The 25,531-nt window shown below is 35.9% G+C and overlaps 3 protein-coding genes across 9 annotated transcripts in view; 1 reads left to right on the top strand and 2 right to left on the bottom strand.

The window, feature by feature from the left end:
* The window catches only part of LOC125801164 (zinc finger protein 585A-like), a 232,278-nt gene extending 212,002 nt beyond the window's left edge, over positions 1-20,276 (bottom strand). The window contains exons 1-2 of one of the 3 annotated variants that reach the window (XR_007438634.1): positions 20,218-20,276; positions 14,209-15,837 (exon numbers count right to left, since the gene is read on the bottom strand). Coding sequence is in view for 1 of the 3 variants with exons in the window: in XM_049477397.1 (XP_049333354.1) it covers positions 14,330-15,703 (1,374 nt within the window). In the remaining 2 variants the exon portion in view is untranslated. Of the gene's footprint in view, positions 1-12,956; positions 15,838-20,217 lie in introns of those variants that run through there. The other 2 variants (XM_049477397.1, XM_049477396.1) reach the window with 2 other exon arrangements.
* LOC111188977 (NACHT, LRR and PYD domains-containing protein 12) overlaps positions 1-25,531 on the top strand; it is a 900,554-nt gene that overhangs the window by 16,460 nt on the left and 858,563 nt on the right. The window lies entirely within an intron of this gene.
* Positions 1-25,531, bottom strand: part of LOC111196387 (NACHT, LRR and PYD domains-containing protein 12-like) — a 798,826-nt gene that overhangs the window by 83,059 nt on the left and 690,236 nt on the right. The window lies entirely within an intron of this gene.

The raw sequence follows: 25,531 nt of genomic DNA, 5'->3' as shown, positions 1-25,531 counted from the left end.
TTTACATAAACAATAAACAGAATAAAGAATAAAATAACATTGCTGATGTATCTTCAACAGCACATCGCATCCTATTCACTTCAATGGAGAGAGCCACTGCATACCGGCTGGGTTGGGTTGCGTTGCGTTGAACGCAACCCCGCATTCTTTATTCAAATGAATCAAGCCGCCGCGCTGCTTTCAGCCAATCAGGGACTTCACACACACACACACATTCGAGCCTTACACACACAAACGGCAAAATATGGATTTATATAGAGCACAGTAAAGTTCATTTAATCATTAAAAGTTTAAAATTGACTACACCTGTAGCCTTATCAAGATACGCCCACACGGCGAGACGAGAGATTTGGTGTTCTGTCGACTTGTGCTACCCTGACAAACCGTGCTACCCTTTTGTGTATATTTAAAGGTAAAAGCACAAAAGTAGCACAATATTAGAGCATGTTTCCAGCAGAAGTTCATGTACTATGTTTGGATAGTCTAAACCACCGTATCAGGGTAAAGTTATGGTAGTAAGAGTTTATTATAATCTTTTTTTTTTTTTAATTTAAGATCATATTTTATTATTATTATTATTATTATTATTATTATTATTATTATTATTATTATTATTATTATTATTATTAATTGCCATTACACTTTGACAATGTAATGACAGTCCAGGTTATTAAATGAACAAAAAATATTAGAAAAACAGAATTATTATAGTACACTTGAAATAATAATACAAATGTAGGTTAGCACTTTAGAAAGCGTGTATCGATGGGTAGCATCACTCGACAGAACACCTGGCATGGCAGAATGTGTTGAATAAAATACGTGTTCTTGTCGTGTGCGGCCCAGCCTCACCCAGTCTCTACCTACAGCGGCCCCCAGATAGAATAAGATTGAGACCACTGCTATAGAGCCAGAGAACCAGCTTAAGTTCCAGACCTGAAGATTCAGACCAGTAGTTCCAATGAACTTAATACACATAAACAGTCCACAAATACAGCTACAAACTACAAAAGCCTACAATAGACCCAACAATAAATGCTTAATGTTCCTACAAGTACAGGCGTTTAACAAATATCACTCATTTGTATCTCTACAGGACGCCAGAGCAGCCAAAACATTAAGTACACACAAAAATCACCAGTCACACGGCATATTACTTAGTTTCACATTGAAGGGCAGCCTTTAAAAAGGCTTTTTAATATAATATGACACAATATCTGTCTTATTTCCATGATAGTTAGCTAAATATTTAATTAATCCAGCATGCGCTCTCCGTTTTACTACTAATCAATGCGCGTAGCCTGACCCCTTCATCCGAGCGCAGAGAAGGGGCTAGGCAGCCATGGCCCCGCCCCCGGAGTGAAAAGCATGAGTCTTATTGGTTAGATTGTCCTAAGACTTTTCTAATAGACTCATTACTACACCCTTCTCAAAATCAGGAGAAGGGTCCGCGGACACGTGAGCAGAAGACATTTTAAAGAGCTTTGATTGGTCAGTACCGCTGTCAATCATACAGTCCTATAGCAACGAAAAACACAGGCTAATGCTTTGAATTAGTTGCTGTTTTTTCGTTAATCTATAAAATAAATGCTTACACTTGCAATAATTATATACATCCTGATAAAAAAATAAGTAATTATTTACATGCACATTTGGTCAGCCCCTTAGAGGCCTTACTGCACACCACTGATATGTATATTGAATATGAATTATACATAATACTTAAGGCTGGACAATAATTTAAAATCACTGATTGTCTCCAATAATGTTTTTGTAATTTTTAAACAAATATATTTTTATTAAATATTGGCCTGGAGTTCTAAGACAGCAATGGTCCTCCAACTAAAAAAATATTCTTAAGAGGCATTTAGTATTTACAGCATCTGTTACCGACTGACGTTCATTACAGAGAGCTGCGTCAGTTTAGTGCATTAATTTGAGAAGAAAAGACAGAACCCAATAGGCATATGTATAGCCATACACCTTATATAAAGTTCTTAATACCAATACAGAAATGAAGAAATGTATTGTGTGTAAAGGATGATTTACACTTCTTACATAGATATAGGCTTCATAAATGTATTTAAATAAAAAAAAAAAGTATTTATTGATTTTAATTGTTCCTAGATTTTTTTTTGTTACAGATGTACTGAGCCATGAGACTGCAAAAATGTATATAAAAAACTGTATGCTAGAACTGCATCATTTTTAATTTCTGCCTTGAATGTCCTGAATCATTACTACATCTCTGCTGTTTGTAACAAATCAAACCACATTTACATATTTAGTGAGTGACTCCTTAGAGCAGTGGAAACATGGGCAGGTTCCCTGGAACCGGCTCCGGCACCAGCACTTTTTTGGTGGAAAAGAGGTATAAGAAGAGACGGCTCTTTCGGCTTGCAAGTAGCTCTTTATATTTTTTGGTTGCTTAATTCAATTTATTACCAAATTATGTGTACAATGAATTAATAGAGTTGAAACATACATTATATAAAATATATATTATTTATATGGCTTTATTTTTACAAAAATAAATAATGAAATACAAAAACAAAGGCCCATCTCAAGTAAACAAACAGGTCCAATGTAAATGTGTATACTATTTTCAAATGTGCAACTCTATACAGTGAAATAAACAGCGCTGAACACCATCAACAAAGTGTCACTCAACAAAATAAAAAATAATTGTGCAAATAAAAAAAAACAAGCATCCAGGTGATGTTTTTTGAAAACTTTAGCAAAGATTGACATAAAAAGGAGCTCATGTTTGAGGGGTTGATTCTGTTTCTGTTATGATCTGCCCTGTTGTGGAAGAGGGAGCTGATGTTGCTACAAAACACAGTTTATGTGAGGTCACATGTGTACAGTGTGGGTAGATCAAGCACTTCAATGTTGAATGCTCTTTTTGTCAATCAGAATGTGAATCATCTTTTTTATGTTCCATTGTATCTTAACTCTGGCAAGACTTTTCTTCTTTCTTTTTGAAGAAAACTAAAATCTCTGTAAATATGAACCTTGGTGATATATATGTTTTTTTTTTCATACACTGATCTTGATTTTAAGTATATTATTAATATTATTATTTTATTGAGTAAATACTACTATCATCATTGTAAATACTTGATTTGATATCTTCTTACTGGACTTTATTCCACTTTTGAAATCCTTTAGATATTGCTAAGAATAAGAAATGCCTAAAAACTGTAAGAGTTTATGAGGAGCTTTCACTGTTGCCTCTTGTTAGTATTTCACTATTTCTATCATTAGTTTTCTTCCTTAATGTATGTAATGTTTTATGTTGTCTTCTATTGTGGTTTATATGTATCATCGTAAAACTTTAATCTATACGTTTATATTTATATATATATATTGGCTCACTCTCTGGAATCAGCGCATGTCGTTTATTTCAAAGAGCCGGCTAAGAGTCTGACCCATCACTACTAATAACTACAGTGCCGTAGTTTAACACTTTATTGTTGTGCTGTTGTACCAGAAAAGAATGTAGACTGTTAAAACTTACTCCTATCACCATGTTCTGTGTTACTGGAACCAGAGTCACTGAAGGTCACAGTGGAGATGGAGATTGTGGGAATCTCCACAAAAGGCGATGAGACTGTTCTCCTCAGTGACACCATGGAGGAGTTCAGCGTTCCCGCCACTGTGTGGAGTGGTGACGTTAAAAGTAACTGTTGTGAGGGAAGGGGAGGTCATATTAAACATTGAAAACCCACTTTTTAATGAACCATAATGTGGTTATTCGAAGTTTTTGTGTTGTGTTTGTAATATTTCTTAGCATGTTCTTTTTTTTTTTCTTTTTTTTTTTTGGGGGGGGGGGGGGGGGGGGGGGTAAATGTGTTTTTGATTGTTTATGTATGTGTTGTGTTTAAACTAATTCAAAATAAAATGTGTTTAATTGTTTTTATAACTGTCTTTTGAATTTAAACACATTCATTTAAGCTTACTATCCTTTCCTGCTAAAACAAATTCTATGGTTTTTATATTTTTCTGCTGGTGTTGTGGTGTTTTGCAGTGTTTTTCTAAAGGTATTTATCAAAATGTAAAAGTCTATTTAAGCCCTTTTAAACCATTTGAAAGTATTTTTTCAAAATGGGCATTTTTCAGAAAGACAGGGCCTTGTGGTTTATGATCATAACAGTTTCTGCTTTTAAGAGTTTACACTGCTGGGCTGAAGCTATACTAAACCATAAAGAGGCATATCTGTGCTGCACCACCATTTATTCAAAAGTATTTGGATATTAGAATTTAACCAAAAGTTTTTGCACACAGCTCAATCAGCCAAAAGTATTGGCATTCCACCATTTAGCCACAGGCAGTAGCTTTTATACTGTTTGTAACAAAACAAACGATAGTGTGATATAAACTTCGTCCAACACTGTATTGGATGATTTACACTTATGTATGTACAGGCTCACAAATCTATTTCTTTATTTTAATAGTTCCTATAAATGTTTTGTTACAGATGCACACAGCAATGAGACGATATAAATAATAGTTTATGCTACACGTTCATTATCTTTAATGTCTGATTTGTAAACCACATTATCACATGCACTGTATAAAACTATTCGCCATTCCCTGGTTCTTAAAAGTTTTTATTAAGGACGCAGACGGCGCGGTCGGTGCGGGAATTTTTTTATTTTTTCTCCCCTGCCTTCATCTTCAGGTGGGTCAGAATCAATGACTTCCCAGAGCAGATTTATTCTTTGTCTGATTTCTACCTCAGAAGAGTGTCAGACTGTTTATAAACAAATACTCAGCACAGAATTTCAGATTACCACACAGCATTTTCTATCCAATAAGTAATCACTTAGGAATGTGTCTGATTGACATCCCAAAAACCGCACCGTCCACCAACTGTTGGTCCTCTGCCCGGGGCACCAGGAGTTTGGTGATGCATTTCACCCGGATGGGAGACTCCTTTTAGTAGAGAGTCGTCGACTGTGAAAACATTCTCTGCAAACAAAAGAGCACAACGGACTAAATATAAAATATTTGTTATGTTTCACCAAATTTATTGTGTTACCCATGATTCAACTGTTCATATGCAAATATTTTATTTGTTGATTGGTTGGGAGAATAAACCATAATATTAAACTGTTTTGGGTTTTGTGGGGCTATTGTGCTGTTATTGTTCTGTATATGTAACGCTTGGTACTATTTAAATAATATGAAAATAGATAAAAATATATCTTTTTTAATTGCTTGGTAGAGATGCGTGGTGTTGTTTCCACCCAGACACTTTAAAATGGGGACACAAGTGCTGCTAAGTAAAAAAAATATCTATTTTAATTATTTTCATATTATTTTTTATTATGTAATATTTAATCAGTGCTAAGCGTTACACAACAGAACAATAACAGCAAAATAGCCCCACTTAGTCCAAAAACAGTTTAATAATATATAGTTTAATAAAATATTTGAATATGAACCGTTAAATCATGGGTAATACAATAAATTAAGTGAAACATAATGAATTAAACAGCATAAACATGTTATTTTGTATGTTTGTGCTCTTTTCTTTACACAGAATGTTTTCACGGCCGACGACGCCCTACAAAAAGGAGTCACCCATCCGAGTGAAATGTATCACCAAACTCCTGATTTCCCAGGCAGAGGGCTGGCAAGTGGTGGACGTCGCGGTTGTTGCTATCAAGGGCGTTGGAGTGGGTTTGATATGGGGGGGGGGCTAATATGAATTAAAGCCCACCCTATAGTGTCTTAGAACAACATTTATGGAATTACTTTTAATCACAAATGAACCATTTTTTGTATGTACTTCTGTTTGAGGGACAACAACACCCCAACAGCCACAATGGACAGTCGAGAGACTGCACGGAGAACCCTGCCAAGCACCACCAGTGAACTACCAAAGTCCATCAGAATCTCCTTATCATCTCCTAACCTATGTGGCTCAAGACAAAGCAACAACCCCAACACATGGCTACACAGAGAACTGAGAGCAGCAACACAAAAAAGGCTTCGTATTCCTGCATCAAAACAAAATATCTGAGCTGATCAGAATAATTATGGCTGCAACTGACAATCAAAATACTATGCACAGTATTTAAAAGTACAGTTGTCTATGCTCTCTGGGTGGGTACAGTAGGTGGCGCTTTATCTTGAAATTCATAATTTCTATTTCATGTTTATAATACTTAAGAATACATAAGAATATGTAAGTCTTGATATCACAATCTTACCTATATTGTTTACATCTTATATATTACCTTTATCTGTTCTTTTTCCAATCCCCTTTATGCAAAATTATAATCAGTAAAAATGTTTATTTGACTAAATTGGAATTAAAATATTTTTTACTGATGAAGCAATGGAGCAAATTTGGTTGAATTCTAAAGCCCAAAACCTTGGCTAAATTGTGGAATACAAATACTTTGGCTGAGAAGTAGTCCAAAAACTTTTGGTTAAATGGTAAAATTCTAAAACTTTTGGGTAAATGCTGAAAACCAAAAACTTTTGGTTAAATGCTTACGTGCAGTATCTCTCTCTCTCTATCTATCTCTCGCTCTCTCTCTCTCTCAGGTGAGCCATGGGAGAGAGTTGTGGGTGGAGACTACAAAAGGACCTGAACCAAGATGGCCGACAGAGAGAGAGAACCATGGGGTATGCTTTAAGGCCAATGCGCTCTTGTAGCCTAATTTTATTGTATTACTTCTCTGATGTGGTTAACTTAATCCCTCTTTTTGGCTAAAAGACAACTCACTGGTTTGGCTGTACCACCTTGGGTATGCTAACAGGTAAAATAGGTGCACCTGTACATTTTTACATCATGTAGGAGTTGTTTGTATCGGTCCCTAGGTAAGAGGGCGGGTGCTACCCCTTGTATTTAGGTTATTAGTTAGGGAGTATCTTTTCTTTATATTCTTTTTGTACTTAATTTGGCTTTAGGTAGTTTAATATGGTTATGTTTTGTTGTGTTCTTTTCTGTAGCACCGTCCATAGTTTACATTTCCCAGAGTGGTACTTTCTTTGTTGTTTTATACAGCATATGTAAATAATGTAAATACTGCCATGGTTTGTTGTATGTGCAAATGAGTGGTGGGAAGCTAAAATTAAATCAGATTTTTGTACCGCTATTTACTGCCTGTTCTCCTTTTTTCTTACTTAAACTCTGCTGGCTCTTTAACTTAGGATAGCCATGTGTTATGTTCTCCATATTTTTCTTCCTAGACACATGTGGAGGATTTTAACACTTAAATCTAAAAATGTTTGGTTAAATGCTAAAACTTTAGATGAAATGCTAAAATCTAAAAACCTTTGGTTAAATGCTTAAATCCAAAAATATTTGGTTAAATGCTTAAATCCAAAAACGTTTGGTTAAATGCTGAAATCTAAAAACTTTTGATTAAATGCTGAAATCTAAAAACTTTTGATTACTAACTGGTTGCTAGGCGGTTGCTATCATTTCTAAAGTGGTTGCTAAGTGGTTGCTTGGTAGTTGCTAACGTTTTCCAGGTGGTTGCTAAGCTGTTGCTATCGGTTGATAGGCAGTTGCTATCATTTCTTTTGTGGTTGCTAGGCAGTTGCTAACATATTCCACATGGTTGCTAGGCAGTTGCTAACAAACTCCATATGATTGCTCAGTGGTTGCTAGGCAGTTGCTAACGTTTTTCAGGTGGTTGCTAAACTGTTGCTATTTGATTGCTAGGCAGTTGCTATCATTTCTAAAGTGGTTGCCATGCAGTTGCTAATGTTTTCCAGGTGGTTGCTAAGGTGTTGCTAACTGGTTGCTAAGCCCTGGCTGGGGTGCCGGGGTGTCCAAACTTTTGATCAGTATCTGCTCCATACAGCAGCTCCTCCAATAACACACACAGTACTGGAAGAGCAGGGGAGAGAAAGGCCCCCCCATTCAATCCTATGGGGAAACTTCGTACGACAATTGTACGAAAACGTCAAATCGTCGAAATTTCCGTAAAGAACGTCCGATTTTTGTCTTCATATCTCAAAAATTGTGACCTATGTGGATGTTCAAAGTTGTCCCCTATTCATTTCCTATGGGGAAAAAAACGTTTACGAAGTTTTTACAAAAAACGTACGATATATCGCTTAAAAAGCACAAGCAACCTAATCGGGTATAGGTCCTACGATACTGCTAAATTTAGTATTTCTATGTCACAAGCTGTAGGAGGAGATAGCGATTAAATTTTGAGCGCAGAATAAGATAATAATAAGAAGAAGATTACGAAGAACAGTAAGTTGACTTTTCTAAGCAAACTTAATAATAAAGTACACAGAGAAACAGATACAGGACTACAGAGTGTCCTTTATGATCAGCGGAGCTAAAAAGATGCTCAGTGAGTGTATGGTCATAGGTGTATGGTGTATGGAGCTGGTCATAATATTCTGACTTGACTGTGTATAAAATGGTTAAGGGTAAATTAAATACATTCTTCCACAAAACAAAATTGGTACCACTTTAAAATAAGACTTTATAAAGGGTTTATACATGGTTTACAATTAGTTTATTAATGCTTACTAATTAGGTTGTAAATGCTTTAAAATCATTAATAATCAGTTATAACACATATATAGAAAGGGCAACAATATAGATGGCTGTGGGTTCATTATTTCATAACAGGTCATTGTTGCCCTTTCTATGTATGTGTTATAACTGACTATTAATGATTTTTAAGACATTTACATCCTAATTAGTAACCATTAATAAACTAATTGTGAACCATTTATAAACCCTTTATAAAGGTAGTCTTATTGTAAAGTGGTACCACAAAATTAGTCCCCCGTATGGTTATAGTGTATTTTTCCAGCATTATTTAACACTATGTTTTTCATAGCTAATTTCAACCCGGATGCAAGCCACTAGAGATGGGCCTGTTCCTGTTGGTGAACTGATCTTAGAAGAAGAGGGAAAGCACCACGAGGTGGCGCTGTGGAGAGAGGCAGCGCTGGCAGAACTTGCCCTCTTGCAGCTTACAGAAATTACACATCTGAATATTGTGAGGTAAATTATTACTGCAGCTGTTTAAAGGAGGTGGTGTTAATGTTGTTATGGTTGTGTGTTGAGTTGTTTCAAGGCCAAAGCAAACTCACATTGTTATACAAGATGTACACTGATTACTTTAGATTACATTAAAGTGTCATTTCTTCCGTGCTGTCCCAGGAAATATTGACAAATGAGAAATACTGTAATTTTTCGGTATTCAACTGTCTAATGGTGAAAACTGGAAAAAATATTTTTACTTGCAGAAACCTGAGAAAAAAACAGAAGAGGGATTGCGGTGGTTGGAGTCTCTGTGGGAAGCAACACCTCTCTCCTTTTGACAGAAGATATGGAGAAGCTCATCGTTCCACACAATGTACTGATCAGCTAATTAAGCGCCTTCCAATCATCGTAAACATTTCCTATGAGGGAGGCGTTATTTGTTCTATTGACAACCCAGCCTTTACAGAGGCATAAGGCCTTAAAAATGTCTTTTCACATACAAATCCAGTTCTAATCTGACCCAAAATCAGTTTTTTCGTCCCCTGTTTTCTCCTTTTTAGTTTAGGGGAGCAGTTATATACATGGACTTTTATAACTAGTTTTTATTCAATAACGAGTATAAACTTTTGTTGAATAGCCCATCTTCGATCTCCCCCAACATTCCGAAATACAGTGCTTATAGCCAATGCTCGCAAAACAGACTTGCAATGCAGACAAACCAAGTCTCCCTGAAGCTGCGGGAGTCTCCCGTATTTCAGTAGTGGCTCCCTGATTCACATATAATCTCCTGGAATTCAGAACGAGTGCCCCAAGAGTGCACTGCACACAAACGCGCACACAGGCGACAGACTTTTTTCTCTCATTGTGTGTGGAAAGGAGAGAGAGAAAACAGAGAGGGTTCTGATTGGCCTGTTCTCTGCTAAGAGTCTGTGAGACAACCAATCAGTTATTAGTGTGGGCGGGCAGTGTTTTTCCCCCCTCCCGGACGGGATTTGTTTAGTGAGTGAGAGAAAGCAGATCATGGAGGAGGCAGGGGAAGCAGAGGCAGGGCCTTCCAAAAAGAAAAAATATAAAACTCATTTCACCTCTGAGTACTCTAAATTATATCCATGTCTGATAAAAGTAAAGAACAATGAAAGCGTTGCCCGCTTTACAGTTTGTAACAGCGATTTTAGCATTGCTCACGGGGGACTTAATGATTGCAGAAGGCATGTTGAGGTGAGTTAATGTGAGAAATTTATATTAACTTAGCTGTCTCAATTAGTTGGAGAGAGGCTAAGTATGCGCTGATGGCCAACATGAAAAGAGCAAACAATGTACCAAAGTACAAAGACCACAGCAATGTAACAAAGTACAAGGCTTGCAGGAGACCCTAATGTTGCAACCCAAGCTGTAAAAAGTTGTTATGCATGTTCCTATAGCAAAAAGTAAAATTCCGTTATCCTTGGTTGTAAAGAAAATGAGAGCCAGAGCGTGCTCTTATCTTTCTATCCTCTGTGTTTGTCTTGTAAACTGTATGTCCTAACCCTGTATGTATGTCTTTGTCTTTTCCCAATAAATGTATTTTCTAATTACAATTACTAGTTGGCTTGACTCAAGTTATACTCATCACAACTCAGTATGCCAATTTCCTCCACACATACAAGCTCAGTTCTCCGTTCCAAAAGTTTAGAATGTGCAGTCAGCCTACATAATCAATATCAAGTCAGCATTGCCCCCACCCAGATGCAGGAGGCCTTTCTGACCTTGAGGGTCCAGTCATGGCTCATTCTACGGAATTACTGGACTCTAAGGAACAGATGCAGACATTTTTGAATGTCCAGTCAGAAGTTCAAGCCAACATCAGTTCTAGGATGCACCACAAAATGCAGTGTTCCTCCAATGTGCGTCCTCCAATGTTTTCACAGTGGTTCCAGCTTGTTAGTAGAACTACAATAAATATGGCCTAGAAAATCCATTTTAAACTAAAAGGTAAACATACATTCTTACTTGAGTTTCTTCATGTTCATGAATACAGTGTACTTCCCTGCATTCCATACGCTGATGAATCTCAGATCAGATACCGTGAAGATCTCTTTGTTGAAGGCACCTTTGGACGAGTTTTCAAAGGACCCCCGCTAACATAAAATTTTTTTTGTGGTACTGGAGGGTGCCAAGAAGCAGATATTGATGAAGTGCTTTTATAGACCGTTTTAATGAAGGAAAACAATAGCAAAGCTACTGCGCATGTCTGTTCCTTCGACGCTTCAGGTGGCGCTATTTTAAAATGAGGGAAAAGTTGTGAGCCGACACTGCATGGCAGGTTAGCAGTGATAAATAAATAAATAAATAAATAGATAAATAAATAAATTAATCAATAAATGTTCAAATAAATAAATGCACATATAAATAAATACATAAATGTACATATAAATGAATAAATATATAAATATTTACCTATGCAATTATTTATGCATGTATTTATATATTAATTTATTTATTAATTTATGTGTGCATTTATTTATATATGTATTTATTTCAACATTAATTTATTTATTCATTTATAAGGTTTAAATTAAGAAGTTACGTTTTGAACGCTGTTTACCGCTAAACGGAAGTGTCCTAGGAACAGCTACGTCACTTCCTACGCTCATGAATATTCATCTGAAACGGTCTATAAAAAGCTTCAGAAATCTGGCAGAATGACAATGTTTTCATGCATTCTTACATGTATAGAATGCGTAACTAAATTGAAATCTGTTCAGTGTAGCGAGCTCAGCAGTTTAATACCTGGTGCTAATTAAGATGTTAAATTAATTGACTTTTCTGTCTTCTTCTACCAGGAACAGTAATTTTCCTAACCAAGTTATCCAGAAAACACACTGAAATTACAGGTTTTGTAATATAAAAAGAATTTTATTAAATCACACAGATATGAGTTAATAATCCATTAAAAAGTCATAAATGTAGCCATTAGATATCAAATCACATGAAGGTAAATGAGATTTAAAATAAAATCATGTTATAATATCGTTATAGAAAGGAATAACTTGTCAGACTAATGGAAATTATTAAGTTGGGATTTCTAAAGGATGAACTAAGTTATTTTAAGTCTACAAAGCCGGTTCTTATTTACAACCAAGCAACTGAAAAGAAGTTGTCTTTACTACAGGGAGATTTATAATGGATTCAACCAAACCATGACCAGCACAAAACCATTTGTCAGCTCTGCCTTACTCTGAGACGTTAAAGTGGGCCTGCATTGGTGCCGTCCGTCTGTAGCGTGGTCGTCTGTTTCTTCACCCTGAGAAAGAATCACGTGAGTCTGTCTGCAAGATGGTTTGACTTCCTGGTGTCAGCACGGAGCCCCTTCAGAACCCACGGGAAAATCCCTTCACTCTCAGCTGGCTTGCTGGTCGCTTCCGGACTGGTGGCTTCTGGGTTGAGTCTGACGGTCTCTATTCAGCTGAAACTTTGTATGCATAATGCGTGGCTTCGTAGATCGTAAAATTGCTTTAGTTGTCTTAACTAAGAAAGCTAGTATTAATATGCTTAAAGAAGGTTAAATGAGTTGCAATAAGAATGCTAAGCTATTGCTAAACTGAAGCTAAAATGCTAAGCTAAACCAAAGGAGCTAAACTCCAAACTCCTCAACAACCACTAAAGATTGAACTGAACTGATCCATCCCTAATCCTGGACACTCTCCACTTTTATTCTCCACCGCTACTCTGTCTGTCACTCTTTGACTGAATCTGTTTTAACCTTAAGGCTACCATTGGCTCTGTGGGCTTTGGGGGAGGAGCAACCTACGTGTCTGTGTTTTCATTGGTTTTGGAGCAATTTCTGAGATTTCATATTTTTTGAATTAATAGACTAAACCAAAACAAAACTCAATCAAACAGTGGATCAAAATACAATATTCAGCGTACCAATTCATGAGGATCAATTCAAGGAAAACAATCTTAGAATTGAGTCTCAATAAATGTAAATTATGTGTTTTTCCTACAAATAGGTTGGTAACATTCCAGATAATCCTGAAGTAAGAAACAAAGGATGGTACCTTGTCAAAAAGAAAACAGTCATGTTTTTATTTAAACCCAGTTAAATAACTGAAAAGATAACACAAACATGGTTAAACCACTGATAACCAAATAAAGCAAAATTATCAAATGCTAGTTAAACCTTGTTGATTCAGACTTGACTGTGTATGAAAATTTAATCAGGACAGCATCTAAACCCATATACCAGAAGTGGCATATTATTTAGTAAATATTCTGTAAAATAACTTTTTAGTTAGTTAATGTATATTCTTATTTGTTCATCTTTGCGAAAAATTCTCTTTGCCTGGCTCTTAGTCTGTTGATCAGAATTTATGACGGGTGTGAGAGAGATCAGTTTACACCACAGAATTTCAGCTTACAAGGCAAGGAATGGAATCCAAAGCTTTGAACATTTCTTTTAACTAAATGAGTCTTATTTTCTCAATGCTTTGCAGGAATAACCAAGCATAAACTCTTAAATTGCAGTAACTCTTTATGGATTGCGTTTCTGTGGATTTTAGCAAGTTGAATTATATTATATTATATTTGTAGTCGGGTCTTCGTCCTGATGATGGCACTGTTGGTCCACCTCATTTGGGAGACAGTCATAGATGGTGACTATTTAATGTCGTAGAAGTCCAAAGTTTGACGGTTGTCTGAATTAGTGTTTGCTGGAGGAATATGTACAAGGTTTACCCAACTAGCATTTAGGTCTCTTGAGAGGACTGGAGAGATGAAAAAGTCAGATATGTCATTTGATATGTAGGTTTGAGTTGTGAAAAGAGTCATCAAAGGCTTTTATTCTAATTCCAATGCATCCTGGATGGGGTTTGTGGTATGTGTGTGTTCAGGTGGGGAAAGTTATTAAATTACATTAGGCCACCAAAAATAGGCAAAGTGGGTGTAGTGGGTGTTCCAGCAACAAAATCGTATAGTTGCAAGAATCCTACTCTCCTCCTAACAACTATGACATCTAAATGTTAAAGACTATGTTAATCTAATGCTAATCTAATGTCTGGAGCAAGCTCTGGCAATGGCGTAGTTCGAACTTGAAAGACATTCCCTTCTTCAGAGCTGAACTCTTACTGTAACTACCCTAAAAACTGAGCTCTGTCTCACGCAGAGTGTTCTGGAATATCGAACATACGAGAAAACATAACATGAAATTCAATAAACATCATCCCTGGATAAGAATAATTTTGCTGAACCTGTAAAATCGATTGTTAAATTCAGTTCATATTTGTTTCTGGTGGAACGTGTCCCAAGTGACAGAGTAATACATTAGTGTAGGATAAGGTGTTCTGTCCGAAAGATTTAGGATTTGCACTTTTAATTGCCGTGGAACAAATTTGGGATAGTTTTCTCTCCTGTGTGAATGCGTTGGTGTTTTTTGAGATTACTCTGTTGAGTAAAACTCTTCCCACAGTCTGAGCAGAAATATGGTTTTACTCCTGTGTGAATGCGCTGATGTATTTTGAGAGTACTCTGTTGATTAAAACTCTTCCCACAGTCTGAGCATTGATACGGTTTCTCTCCTGTGTGAATGCGCTGGTGAATTTTGAGAGTACTCTGTAGAGTAAAACTCTTCCCACAGTCTGAGCAGTGATAAAGTTTCCCTCCTGTGTGAATGCGCTGGTGTTTTTTGAGAGTACTCTGTTGAGTAAAACTCTTCCCACAGTCTGAGCAGTAATACGGTTTCACTCCTGTGTGAATGCGCTGGTGATTTTTGAGATTACTCTGTGTAGTAAAACTCTTTCCACAGTCTGAGCAGTAATACGGTTTCTCTTCTGTGTGAATGCGCTGGTGTATTTTGAGATTAATCTGTTGATTAAAACTCTTCCCACAGTCTGAGCAGTAATACGGTTTCTCTCCTGTGTGAATGCGCTGGTGATTTTTGAGAGTACTCTGTTGAGTAAAACTCTTCCCACAGTCTGAGCAGTAATACGGTTTCTCTCCTGTGTGAATGCGCTGGTGATTTTTGAGAGTACTCTGTTGAGTAAAACTCTTCCCACAGTCTGAGCAGTGATACGGTTTCTCTCCTGTGTGAATGCGCTGGTGATTTTTGAGAGTACTCTGTTGATTAAAACTCTTCCCACAGTCTGAGCATTGATACGGTTTCTCTTCTGTGTGAATGTGCTGGTGAATTTTGAGAGTACTCTGTAGAGTAAAACTCTTCCCACAGTCTGAGCAGTGATAAAGTTTCCCTCCTGTGTGAATGAGCTGGTGGATTTTGAGAGTACTCTGTTGAGTAAAACTCTTCCCACAGTCTGAGCAGTAATACGGTTTCACTCCTGTGTGAATGCGCTGGTGATTTTTGAGATTACTCTGTGTAGTAAAACTCTTTCCACAGTCTGAGCAGTAATACGGTTTCTCTTCTGTGTGAATGCGCTGGTGTATTTTGAGATTAATCTGTTGATTAAAACTCTTCCCACAGTCTGAGCAGTAATACGGTTTCTCTCCTGTGTGAATGCGCTGGTGATTTTTGAGAGTACTCTGTTGAGTAAAACTCTTCCCACAGTCTGAGCAGTGATACGGTTTCTCTCCTGTGTGAATGCGCTGGTGATTTTTGAGAGTACTCTGTTGAGTAAAACTCTTCCCACAGTCTGAGCAGTGATACGGTTTCTCTCCTGTGTGAATGCGCTGGTGTTTTTTGAGATCACTCTGTTTAGTAAAACTCTTGACAGAGTGCTGATGTTTCTCCATGTCGGGACTTTCCTCTGTTTCCTCTGTCTGTTAAATGTATCAAACAATTTATGCGTGTTCTGGAGATTCCTCAGGATGGCTTGTGTTTCACCTCTTTCATAGATTTCAGGAGAAATCCTATAATATTTTAATTTCTGAAAAGAAAAAAAAGAAATAATTTAGTGTATTAAAATAAAAGCTTATTAATTAACTGAAGAGAATTACCTAAATCAGTTACACTATATGGGAAATACTGGGACACTTTTATATTACCTTAAAAGCTTCTGTACTTTTGTCCTATTCTACATCCATAGACATTATAATATGGAGTTTAGCTTGTTCTGCAGCAGACTGTCAGCAGGCTGCAGCCACAAAATATATGTAGCATAAACTCTGCTGCTGTCCACTACTGAATACCATGTTTGACTACTACTTTAGTATCTCACTTTACACTGAAATACACTAATCCATATAATTAATACTGTACTATATTGACTTCCCTTTTTGTTTACAATAAAGGTGACATTTTATCTTATAAATATCTTGCTTATAAATATCTGTAATTTCCTGGCTTGCTGAAACTAAGCCCAACTTCATCTCCGGAGCCAGAGAGCAGCAGAAGCTCCAAGACCTGCTGCAGTTTTACAGAAACTAACGTTAATCACAATTTCATCAACTCTAACTAAATGTTACTAAAGCCTGTAAACCAGCTATCTGAACAATATGTATCATGTTTTTTAGTCATTTTACGTTAGCTCAGCCTAGCTAATGAATTAACATTTTCCCTGAATTTTCTATTCCACCTTAAATATCATTACTTCTTATTGGTTGTCTTGGAAATGTAGCTACACATTTAGTAAATAAAAGACTGTAGATTTGAAAAGCGATATGACTATTTAAACCCATGAAGTGTTTTTCAGCATTTCACATAGAGATGGGCAATATTACCTAAAACAAAATATTTTTTACCTACTAAAAATGAAACTACAAACGGTTCAAAACTATATTTACCTTTATTTTGATTTCACCTAAATTTCTTATATGGAGTTCAAGTGCATCTGGCAAATAATACCATTATAAATAGTGATTTTATATATATTTTATATATATATTTATTTATATATATTTATATATATATATATATATATACACTGCTAAAAAATTAATGGAACACTTAAACACAATATAACTCCAAGTAAATCAAACTTCTTTGAAATTAACTGTCCACACTGATTGACAATCAATTTCAATTAACAAAACATACTCAACAAAGGAGTCGTTCTGCAGGTGGGGACCACAGACCACTTCAGTACCTATGCTTTCTGGCTGAACTCTCACCCTGCTCCACCCCCCCATCCCAATGCTGCCCCCAGCACACAATCACTCATCATCCTGGGAAGGAGAGCAACTTAATTTCAATTGTCTGTATGTCCTGTACATATGCAGTATTGACAATAATAACTGCTTGACTTGGCAGTGGGTCAGTAATGGTGTGGGGAGGCATTGCTTGCAACTTTAGCTAGCTGGCTAACATTAGCTACCAATTTTTAAAAATGCTGGAACCTTTAGCTAGCAAGCAAATTTTAGCTACTGATTATAAAACGCTTGCAACTAGCAAACATTAACTAACAGTAATAAAATGCTTGCAGCTAGCTAACATTAACAACCAGTTATAACATGCTTGCAACTTTAGCTAACTAGCTAACATTAGCTACCAACTATACAAACGCTGGTACCTTTAGCTAGTAAGCTAGCATTAGCTACCTGTAACCAAGCGCTTGCAACTCTAGCTAGCAAGCTAACATTAGCTACTGATTAAAAAAAATGCTGGTAACTTTAGCTAACTAGCAAACATTAGCTACCTGTTATAAAGCACTTGCAACTTTAGCTAGCAAGCTAACATTAGCTACTGATTGTAAAGCGTTTGCAACTCAAGCTACCTATTTAAAATTAGATAACTGTTATAAAGCTCTTGCAACTTTAGCTAGTAAGCAAGCTTTAGATGCAACTTTAGCTAGCTAGCTAAAATTAGCTGCCTGTTATAAATACTTGCAACTTTAGCTTTCAAGCTAACATTAGATTCTGATTAAAAAACGCTGGTAACTTTAGTTACCGAGCTAAAATTAGCTATCTGTTATAAAGCGCTTGCAACTTTAGCTAGCTACCTAACATTAGCTACCCGGATAAACAATCGCTGATAATTTTAGCTTGTCAGCTAAGTAACTGGGTTTGAACACAAATTTAACGTTATTTTATTCTAGGATATTCTGATAGCCTCACAAAGCTGAAATCAGGTTCTTGTTTGAATTGTTTGTAATGTCCATATTAAGAGTGTTGTTGAGAAACACAGTTTAGCGCTGGTACTTTATGATAATATTCTGACTCAGAACACAATATTTTTAAATGCAAGTAGAATTATAAAGAAAAAAATATATTTATTTTGGCCACTTACAGCATGATTTATACAAGGAGAATAAACAAAACCAGTGGATTTTAGAGGTTTGACTAGAGTTGCTGGGTAAAACAATTTTGCGGTTTATCAATATATTCTGTTTATTCGCCTAGAATAAAAAAGCTGTCAGTAAATTAAATAATGAATTTCTTTATTATGCTACTTTTATTAAACATTGCTTAATATTGTTTGACATATCTACCAAAATCCTTAAAATACAGATAACACTTGCAATAAGTGTACATCAATTAACTGTGCATCCTTCATTACATGTAATAACTGGGAAACAATATGTACTTTTTTTTCTCTTTTTACCCGAGTGGCATCTGCAGTTAAGACAGAGCTGAATAAATAAATAAAAATAATTATCATTAATAAAAAATAATAACAATAATAGGACTAGCTGATATACTGCTAAATGAATAAACAAAAATCTCTCAAATAATAATAATAATAATATAACAACAATAATAATAATAATAATAATAATAATAATATTAAAAAATAATAGGATTAGCTGATATTCTATAATTCTGCTGGTACAGACAGTGGAGGGAAAACTGAGCCTCGTCTTAGTCTCACTTAACTTCTAACAGAGAAGAGAGAAATAAGCTCATAAACTCTTAACTATTACCTAAATCAGTGAATTCTCTACAAAAACACTTTTTAATCTGTCTTATACTCGAATTAATAGCAGTATTTTTAACTTAAAACATGTTTTTAACCACTATTTATTCATAAAACACGGAGCTCAGCACCTACCCGCAGCACAGAAACACACAGACCGCTGCTGAGGTACGATCAGAAAGACCAAACGTAGCGTAACTGCAGTTCACCACTAAACAGCAGGGGCCGCCAAAACTTTATTTAACAGCATTAAAGTGCCTCATTTTATAAAGTTCATCTAAAACAAAGGTATTTTATTACTCTGTTACACTTACAACAGTAATAAACATTGTAAAATTATTAAGTTCTGCTTTAATTAATTCTTAGAAGACAAGTTTAGACATTATTAACCATTAAAATACATTAAACAAATGGTTAATTAGATTATATTAATATAGTTACAGTAGAACTTTATTATTGTGCTACACTTGCTTCAGTAGTAAATATTTTAGCCAAATATCAGATTATTATATTCAGTTTATTCCCATTTTTTCCATTTTGATAAAATATATGATTTTTATATATCTTCTTTCACAATATCAAGTCTCTCAATGTGTTGTGTTATTATTATTATTATTATTATTATTATTATTATTATTATTATTATTATTATTATTATTACATGTATCAGTTAAGGGGCTGTTTAATAAAACAGTGTAGCTAAAGATACTGTGAACATTTAAAAAAATATTTTTTAATTATGTTTATTATTACAGTAAAATAGTGAGTTTTCTGTTAAATCATTAAGCTAATAATTATTATAAAAACACAAAGTGAAATTCCACTTTACGCAGTCTTGCCTGACCCTTACCTCACTACAATAATTTCTAAAACTAATTATTTCTTTTTAAATGTAATATTTAACAGGCGGACTTTTATTTTGAAGGAAAGGTCCCGGAGCTGCTGCTGCACCAGACATTCGAACACACGCCCCCTAATCACCACGCAGAATAAGGAGTAAAGAGCTCAGCGGATCTGATCCACATTCAGACTGAAGAACTCAAGAACTGGAGGATCTGTCCTGGTTCTGATCCACTATCAGTCTGAACCCAGAAGCAGATCCATGCTGAGACTGGACCACTGTGTGTTTGGAGACCCTGATTTTATGACTGATCCAGATCAGATTTAACCCACATTTATCTCAGGTTTAGTTCAGATTTATCTCAGGTGTGTGTTAGTGATGTGGGGGAGGGAGAGCAGGAGTGTGAGGCTCCGTTATCCTGTGTATGATCTGTAAAGCCCCCCCATCCCCAGCTCCACGACCCCCTACTCAAACCCCCCTCCTGTGTCTGTGGGTCAGAGTCAGACTAGGAGAAGATCCAGTGCTGGTGGAGTAAATGCTGCACACGCTGAAGGTGCTGAAGGTGGTCTTGGTGTAGGAGTGAATGTAGAACAGAGAGAGAGAGAGAGATTCTACCTTCTTTAGTTCAGCTGATTCTGCTCTTCCTCCGCTCCAGCTACAGACCCCGGAAGCTCCCCCTCCCCCGCTACATCACATTATACCCCATCACCGCTAGAGGGAGCCCGCGAGGGAGTCCTCAATGCATGGAGCTGAATGGAGCTAAACAGCTAAAACTCTCATTTAAAACACTGTATAACTACTTCTCTGGAGTTTTCCTTTAATTTTACAAAGTAGAACAAAGTATTTCACTAAAATAGGAAAGAAAACAAACCCTATATTTCCATTTTCTGAAACTAATGTTTTTTATTCAGTAAATTCGCTAGCATTACTGCTACTGATGCTGGAGTTACACACAGATCTCATTAAAAAGGATTAAAACTGCAGTTTAAAAGCAGTTTTAATAATTATCTCTGCAGTGATGAAACAGTTATAGTTGTTCTGTTTTGAGAAAATTAGTAAAATTTTTACTCTATAAAAGTATCAAACATTTATAAATTATTACTTTGCTAAAAAATAATACATTGTAAATGTTTGATACTTTATAGAAAAAAAAATATTTATACCTTTTGTACATTCTCAACTCTGTCAAGTGGCTTGAGATTCAGAGCAGATTCTGAAGTGAGTTTTTTTCTCTATAGAGATTCTCTGATTGCTCCAACTCCAACAAACAGCACTTACTAATTACTATGGAAAGATCAGTGCTGTTGTAACATTGATTCCGGTAGACACTTTTTTAAAATCTAAATTACATTTAAAATATTATGGTTACATTTTCTTTGCATTTACCTTCTTGATGTCCTGCAGATTCTTGAAAAGGAGATCGTACTGCAGCAGATCTTGTTTGTTGCTCACCTTGTCTAAAGTCTTACTATTTATGTATTCTGAAAGCTTTCCATAAATTGAGGTCATTCACACCTACTGCCTATAAAATCACTCTCTGACATCACAATGGACCATCCTGATTTCTGTATAGAAGAGTACTTCACACTTGTAAAAGCATTTGAATCTTCATATGCAATTTTTTTTGCAAATATCAGTTTTTAAACTAATTATTTGTAAAAAATAAAATGGATTTGTTTGAGTTTATTTGTTCATAGAATGATAAAAAAAACTTTTTTAACTTTTCCAAAATAAGTCCAGCAAGCATTCTCATTCTACTACAAAATAGTAGCCAATTTAGACAGAACTTTTTTTTACACATTAAAGGAAGACGTTACTGATGTTGAGACTATTTGGGCCAGATTATATCTGGTTCTGTGTGGAAATAAAACAAACACCCCTGGTTGCTTGAGTCAATTAATCCTCCTTTTATGTTTTGGGTCAATTTGACCCCTTTCAATGTTTAACGCATTTAAATAAGTTAGTTAATCTCATTTTATTTACTTCATATTTGGTGACTTTTCCTCTTTTAATAGAGACAACTGGGTAAACATAAAATTAATGGGATGTTTTTTGTGTCTTTTACACATTTTGTATACATTAGTGTTGTTTGGGATAAATTTGACCCCACGCTATTTTAGCTTTATAAAACATAAAAAATATCAGAATTTGACCCACATTTGTGTTGAATGATGTGAAGGTCAATATGACGTCTTATTTTATAATCTTCAAAAAAAAAATAGATCCCTAAAATAACATAATTATAACTGTATTAGTGCAAGAACCACTAACAATTCACACGACAGGGGGGCGGGGAAAACATAATTCTCATGAGAACTTGATATTTCTCATTCTGTGGAGGAATATATTGTTCCTGAAAACATCTTGTTCACACAACATAGTGGAAATGCAGAGATATAAAAGGTTTCACACAAGGGCGTAGGAGCGGGCTTGATATTGGGGGGGACACATTTGCCAATATGAACCCAAGCCCACCCAATAGTTTCCTAGAACAACATTTGTGGAAATTAATTTTAATTAAAAGTAAATTATTATTATAAGGTGATTTTACAACCTAAACATGTTACTCCACATTACAGCTACTGTTGTTAGAAAAATTATGCAAGCAATTATTATTCTTGTTATTATTATTATTATTATTATTATTATTATTGGCATGTCAATTCTGTCATATATTTACATTTTCTCCTGCACTTTTATTTTTTTCTACTGAGAGCTCTTCTTAAGATGGTGTCCTTTTATGTAAAAGAATGTAACTTTACGTTTCATAGAGACTTTTATAAACGTCAGGATATGTGGTCTTACTGTGAAATACAAATGAACAGAAGTCACGTTACAGCAGTGTTTCTCAACCCAGTTCTTATATATTCTACTGCATATTAAAACTGTTCTGCATATTCTAGAGCTTCCTCTGGTGGATATACATGATTAATTTAGGCTCCATAGGGGGCTAAAGGATTTTAACAGGTAAACTCAGTAAATGACTGTTTATTAGCTGATCAGGTGGAAAACACTAGTTTAGGGCAGTGATCGGGGTTAAGTAACTGCTTTAAACTACCAACTTAAAGTACTGTACGAAATTCTGGCGATCATCTACATCCAGCTTCTAGATAACTAGTTAGTTAAATCAATTTTCGTTCATTATAGCTCACAGTAAGTCCTGTAATCCTAAATGAATAAACAGTTTGAAAATTAAAGTGATTAGCTGATCAGGTACAGGGAAACATTACATATATAGTTTATTTTTTTCCTTTAACCCTGACTCCCAATCTAGCTAATTCCAAAGATAAGCTTACACACTAACACAGCTGCAGTTTATTAATCACAGTGAGTTTAATCTGTGTGCTGATTCAGAGACGTGTATTTTTAACCAGCTATCAGAAACATATCATCACAGTTGAAGTGGTTAGCCTATCGTTACCTTTCTTTTAGAAAAATCTCCGTATATCCAGATCTGTTTTAAAATCAGCTGAAGATGCTGCGTCCCGATCCCGCTGCTAAATCTCACAGCGAGGGGGCGGGGCTTCCCCAACAGCAAACTGCCTCTGCTCCGCGCGCCGCAAAACCAGCAAGCTGATTGGCTGTTTCTACTGAGAGGCGTGACTTAATACCTGAACCGGTTCCGTGATTGGTCCGGTCTGTCTCCTCATTAATAGTACAGCTGACCTGAGCGAACTGATATCATTTTTGGGGGGGACAAATCCACCTGTTTCTAATATTGGGTGGGACATGTCCCACCCATCCCCCCCGGTTCCTACGCCTATGGTCAGTGATAATGTTCAGACCCTGCCACAAGCTCTGGGTGTTGGCTGTGTTGAACTGTGCTTCCACTTTCTCTCTGTACCCACGTTTGGCCGCTTTTATGGTCCTACGGAGAGCGTAGCTGGCTCGTTTGTACTCCTCCGTATTTCCAGATCTGAAAGCGGCGCTGCGTGCGCTGAGAGCGGAGCGGACGTCACCGTTCAGCCAGGGCTTCTGATTGGGGAAGACGCGCACTGATCTGAGGGGCACTACGTCATCCACGCACTTGCGAATGAAGGCGAGTGCGTGGATGACATAGTGCCCCTCAGATCAGTGCGCGTCTTCCCCAATCAGAAGCCCTGGCTGAACGGTGACGTCCGCTGTATATTATGTATATTATGTATATTATGTATATTATGTATATATATATTTATGTATATATATGATATTATGTATATATATTAGTTTTCTTTTTACTTTTGAGTCATTTACAGAGATTTGTGGCTGTATACATAAGTTTTTGGCCATTGGGGAACTTTGTGCCATTTGGACACAGTTTGGGACACTTGGAGACGTTTTTGGCACACTTTGGTTAAACTTTAATAAAAGTTATAGGCTTATAGGTAGATAAATAAAATTTTGGCTGCTCATGGACAAGTAGTTAATGCACCTGTATAAGCAGAATTAGTTTGATACCATCATGTTCTTTCAAGATATGATGATTTGTATGTGAAAACAATAGGCGATTTTAATTTTTTTTGAAAAATTGTCAAAATGTATCATCAATAATAGGTTATTTAATTTACCAAATACTGAAAACCAATGGGTCCATTTTTGGACCCCAAGTATCTACTTTCATATGAGCCATTGATCACCAGGGTACAGTGTACAGTTAAAAAAATATTCAAAGCTGAATAGAGGGACCCTCAAAACAGGAGAAAATTCAATTTTTTGGCCACTGTTAAATTAAGCTTGATCGTTGCTCTGTGGTAAAGGCACGTGCAGGGAGGGGGGGAGGGGGAGGGGGTGGATTCGTTGGTTACATGATCCTCACAATTAAATATCACATGCAAAAATAAAAAAAATATGTAACTTTTACAACCTTGCTGGCTTACACAAAGTGTATAGTCAAGCACAAAAACATTTATAATTTAATATTTTTATTTATTTATTATCAGCACTACCAATAATAAAGGTGAGATTATGAATCAGCACCATGGAGCAAATTCGTAGCTATCCAAAATATTAAATAAAAATATTTTTATAAATAAAAATGTATAGCTATACAGTATATGTCTTGAAAAATATGAGATGTTACTATGTGTGTGTGTGTGTGTGTGTCCCTCCAAAGGTCTCTGCACAACTCTGCTGTGGTACCTTGATTTGTCTCCACTTTTGGTTTAGAAAATCTTTCAGAGCTGATACTACATTTCACACAGTGTTGCTCCTATCCACTAAGCTAGCTAATCTACCTAGCTCTCACAGACAAAAACAATAAAAATATTCAGATACCCTTCATATGAACTCATATGACACAAACTTTCAGATTGTAAAATATTGTATGGTAAATTTGGGCTGACCCAGAGTAACCTAGCATAGGATTTGTGTGGGCATGCTCACATATGTGTGCATGCTGCCCACATATAACCCACAATGTCTACAGTGTGTAAATGGTGCAGGCTGAATTAGGGCTGACCCACAGTGGTGTAGCTTTTTGCTGGGTAATAATGCACTCCATATATGCAGGATTAAAGTAAAATAAATTATACTGGACATAAACATATATAAAATGTCTCTAGAAGATATATAATAGGAAATGAAAAGTGTGAATTTTTCTTTTGCTTAAAACAGCAAGAAAGTACTACCCTGAATGAGATAATTAGGGGTGGGTGATATGGCTCCATATTTCAGGGTAATATAGTTCATGATGTTCAAAAATATTGGCAACATTATTTCTTACGATATTTATGGCATACTGCCTTATTAAAACAGATTAATGTCATTTCTGGAGCTGTGATTGTATGCAGATAAATTATCCCATAAATGGTCCTACACCTGAATAAAAAAAGTAATATTATCTCATTTCTAGAACATAAAAACAGGAAGGGGTAGGTCGAGACTCTTCATCAAGCATATACATTTAATACAGGCTTTTTCTGCTTCCGGTCACTGAAATTATTGTATTGAA

Source organism: Astyanax mexicanus, chromosome 4 (genome assembly GCF_023375975.1).
Source record: "Astyanax mexicanus isolate ESR-SI-001 chromosome 4, AstMex3_surface, whole genome shotgun sequence".
Taxonomy (NCBI): domain Eukaryota; kingdom Metazoa; phylum Chordata; class Actinopteri; order Characiformes; family Acestrorhamphidae; genus Astyanax; species Astyanax mexicanus.
Note: the sequence above shows the minus strand (reverse complement) of the source record. Positions and strands in the feature narration are given on the sequence as shown.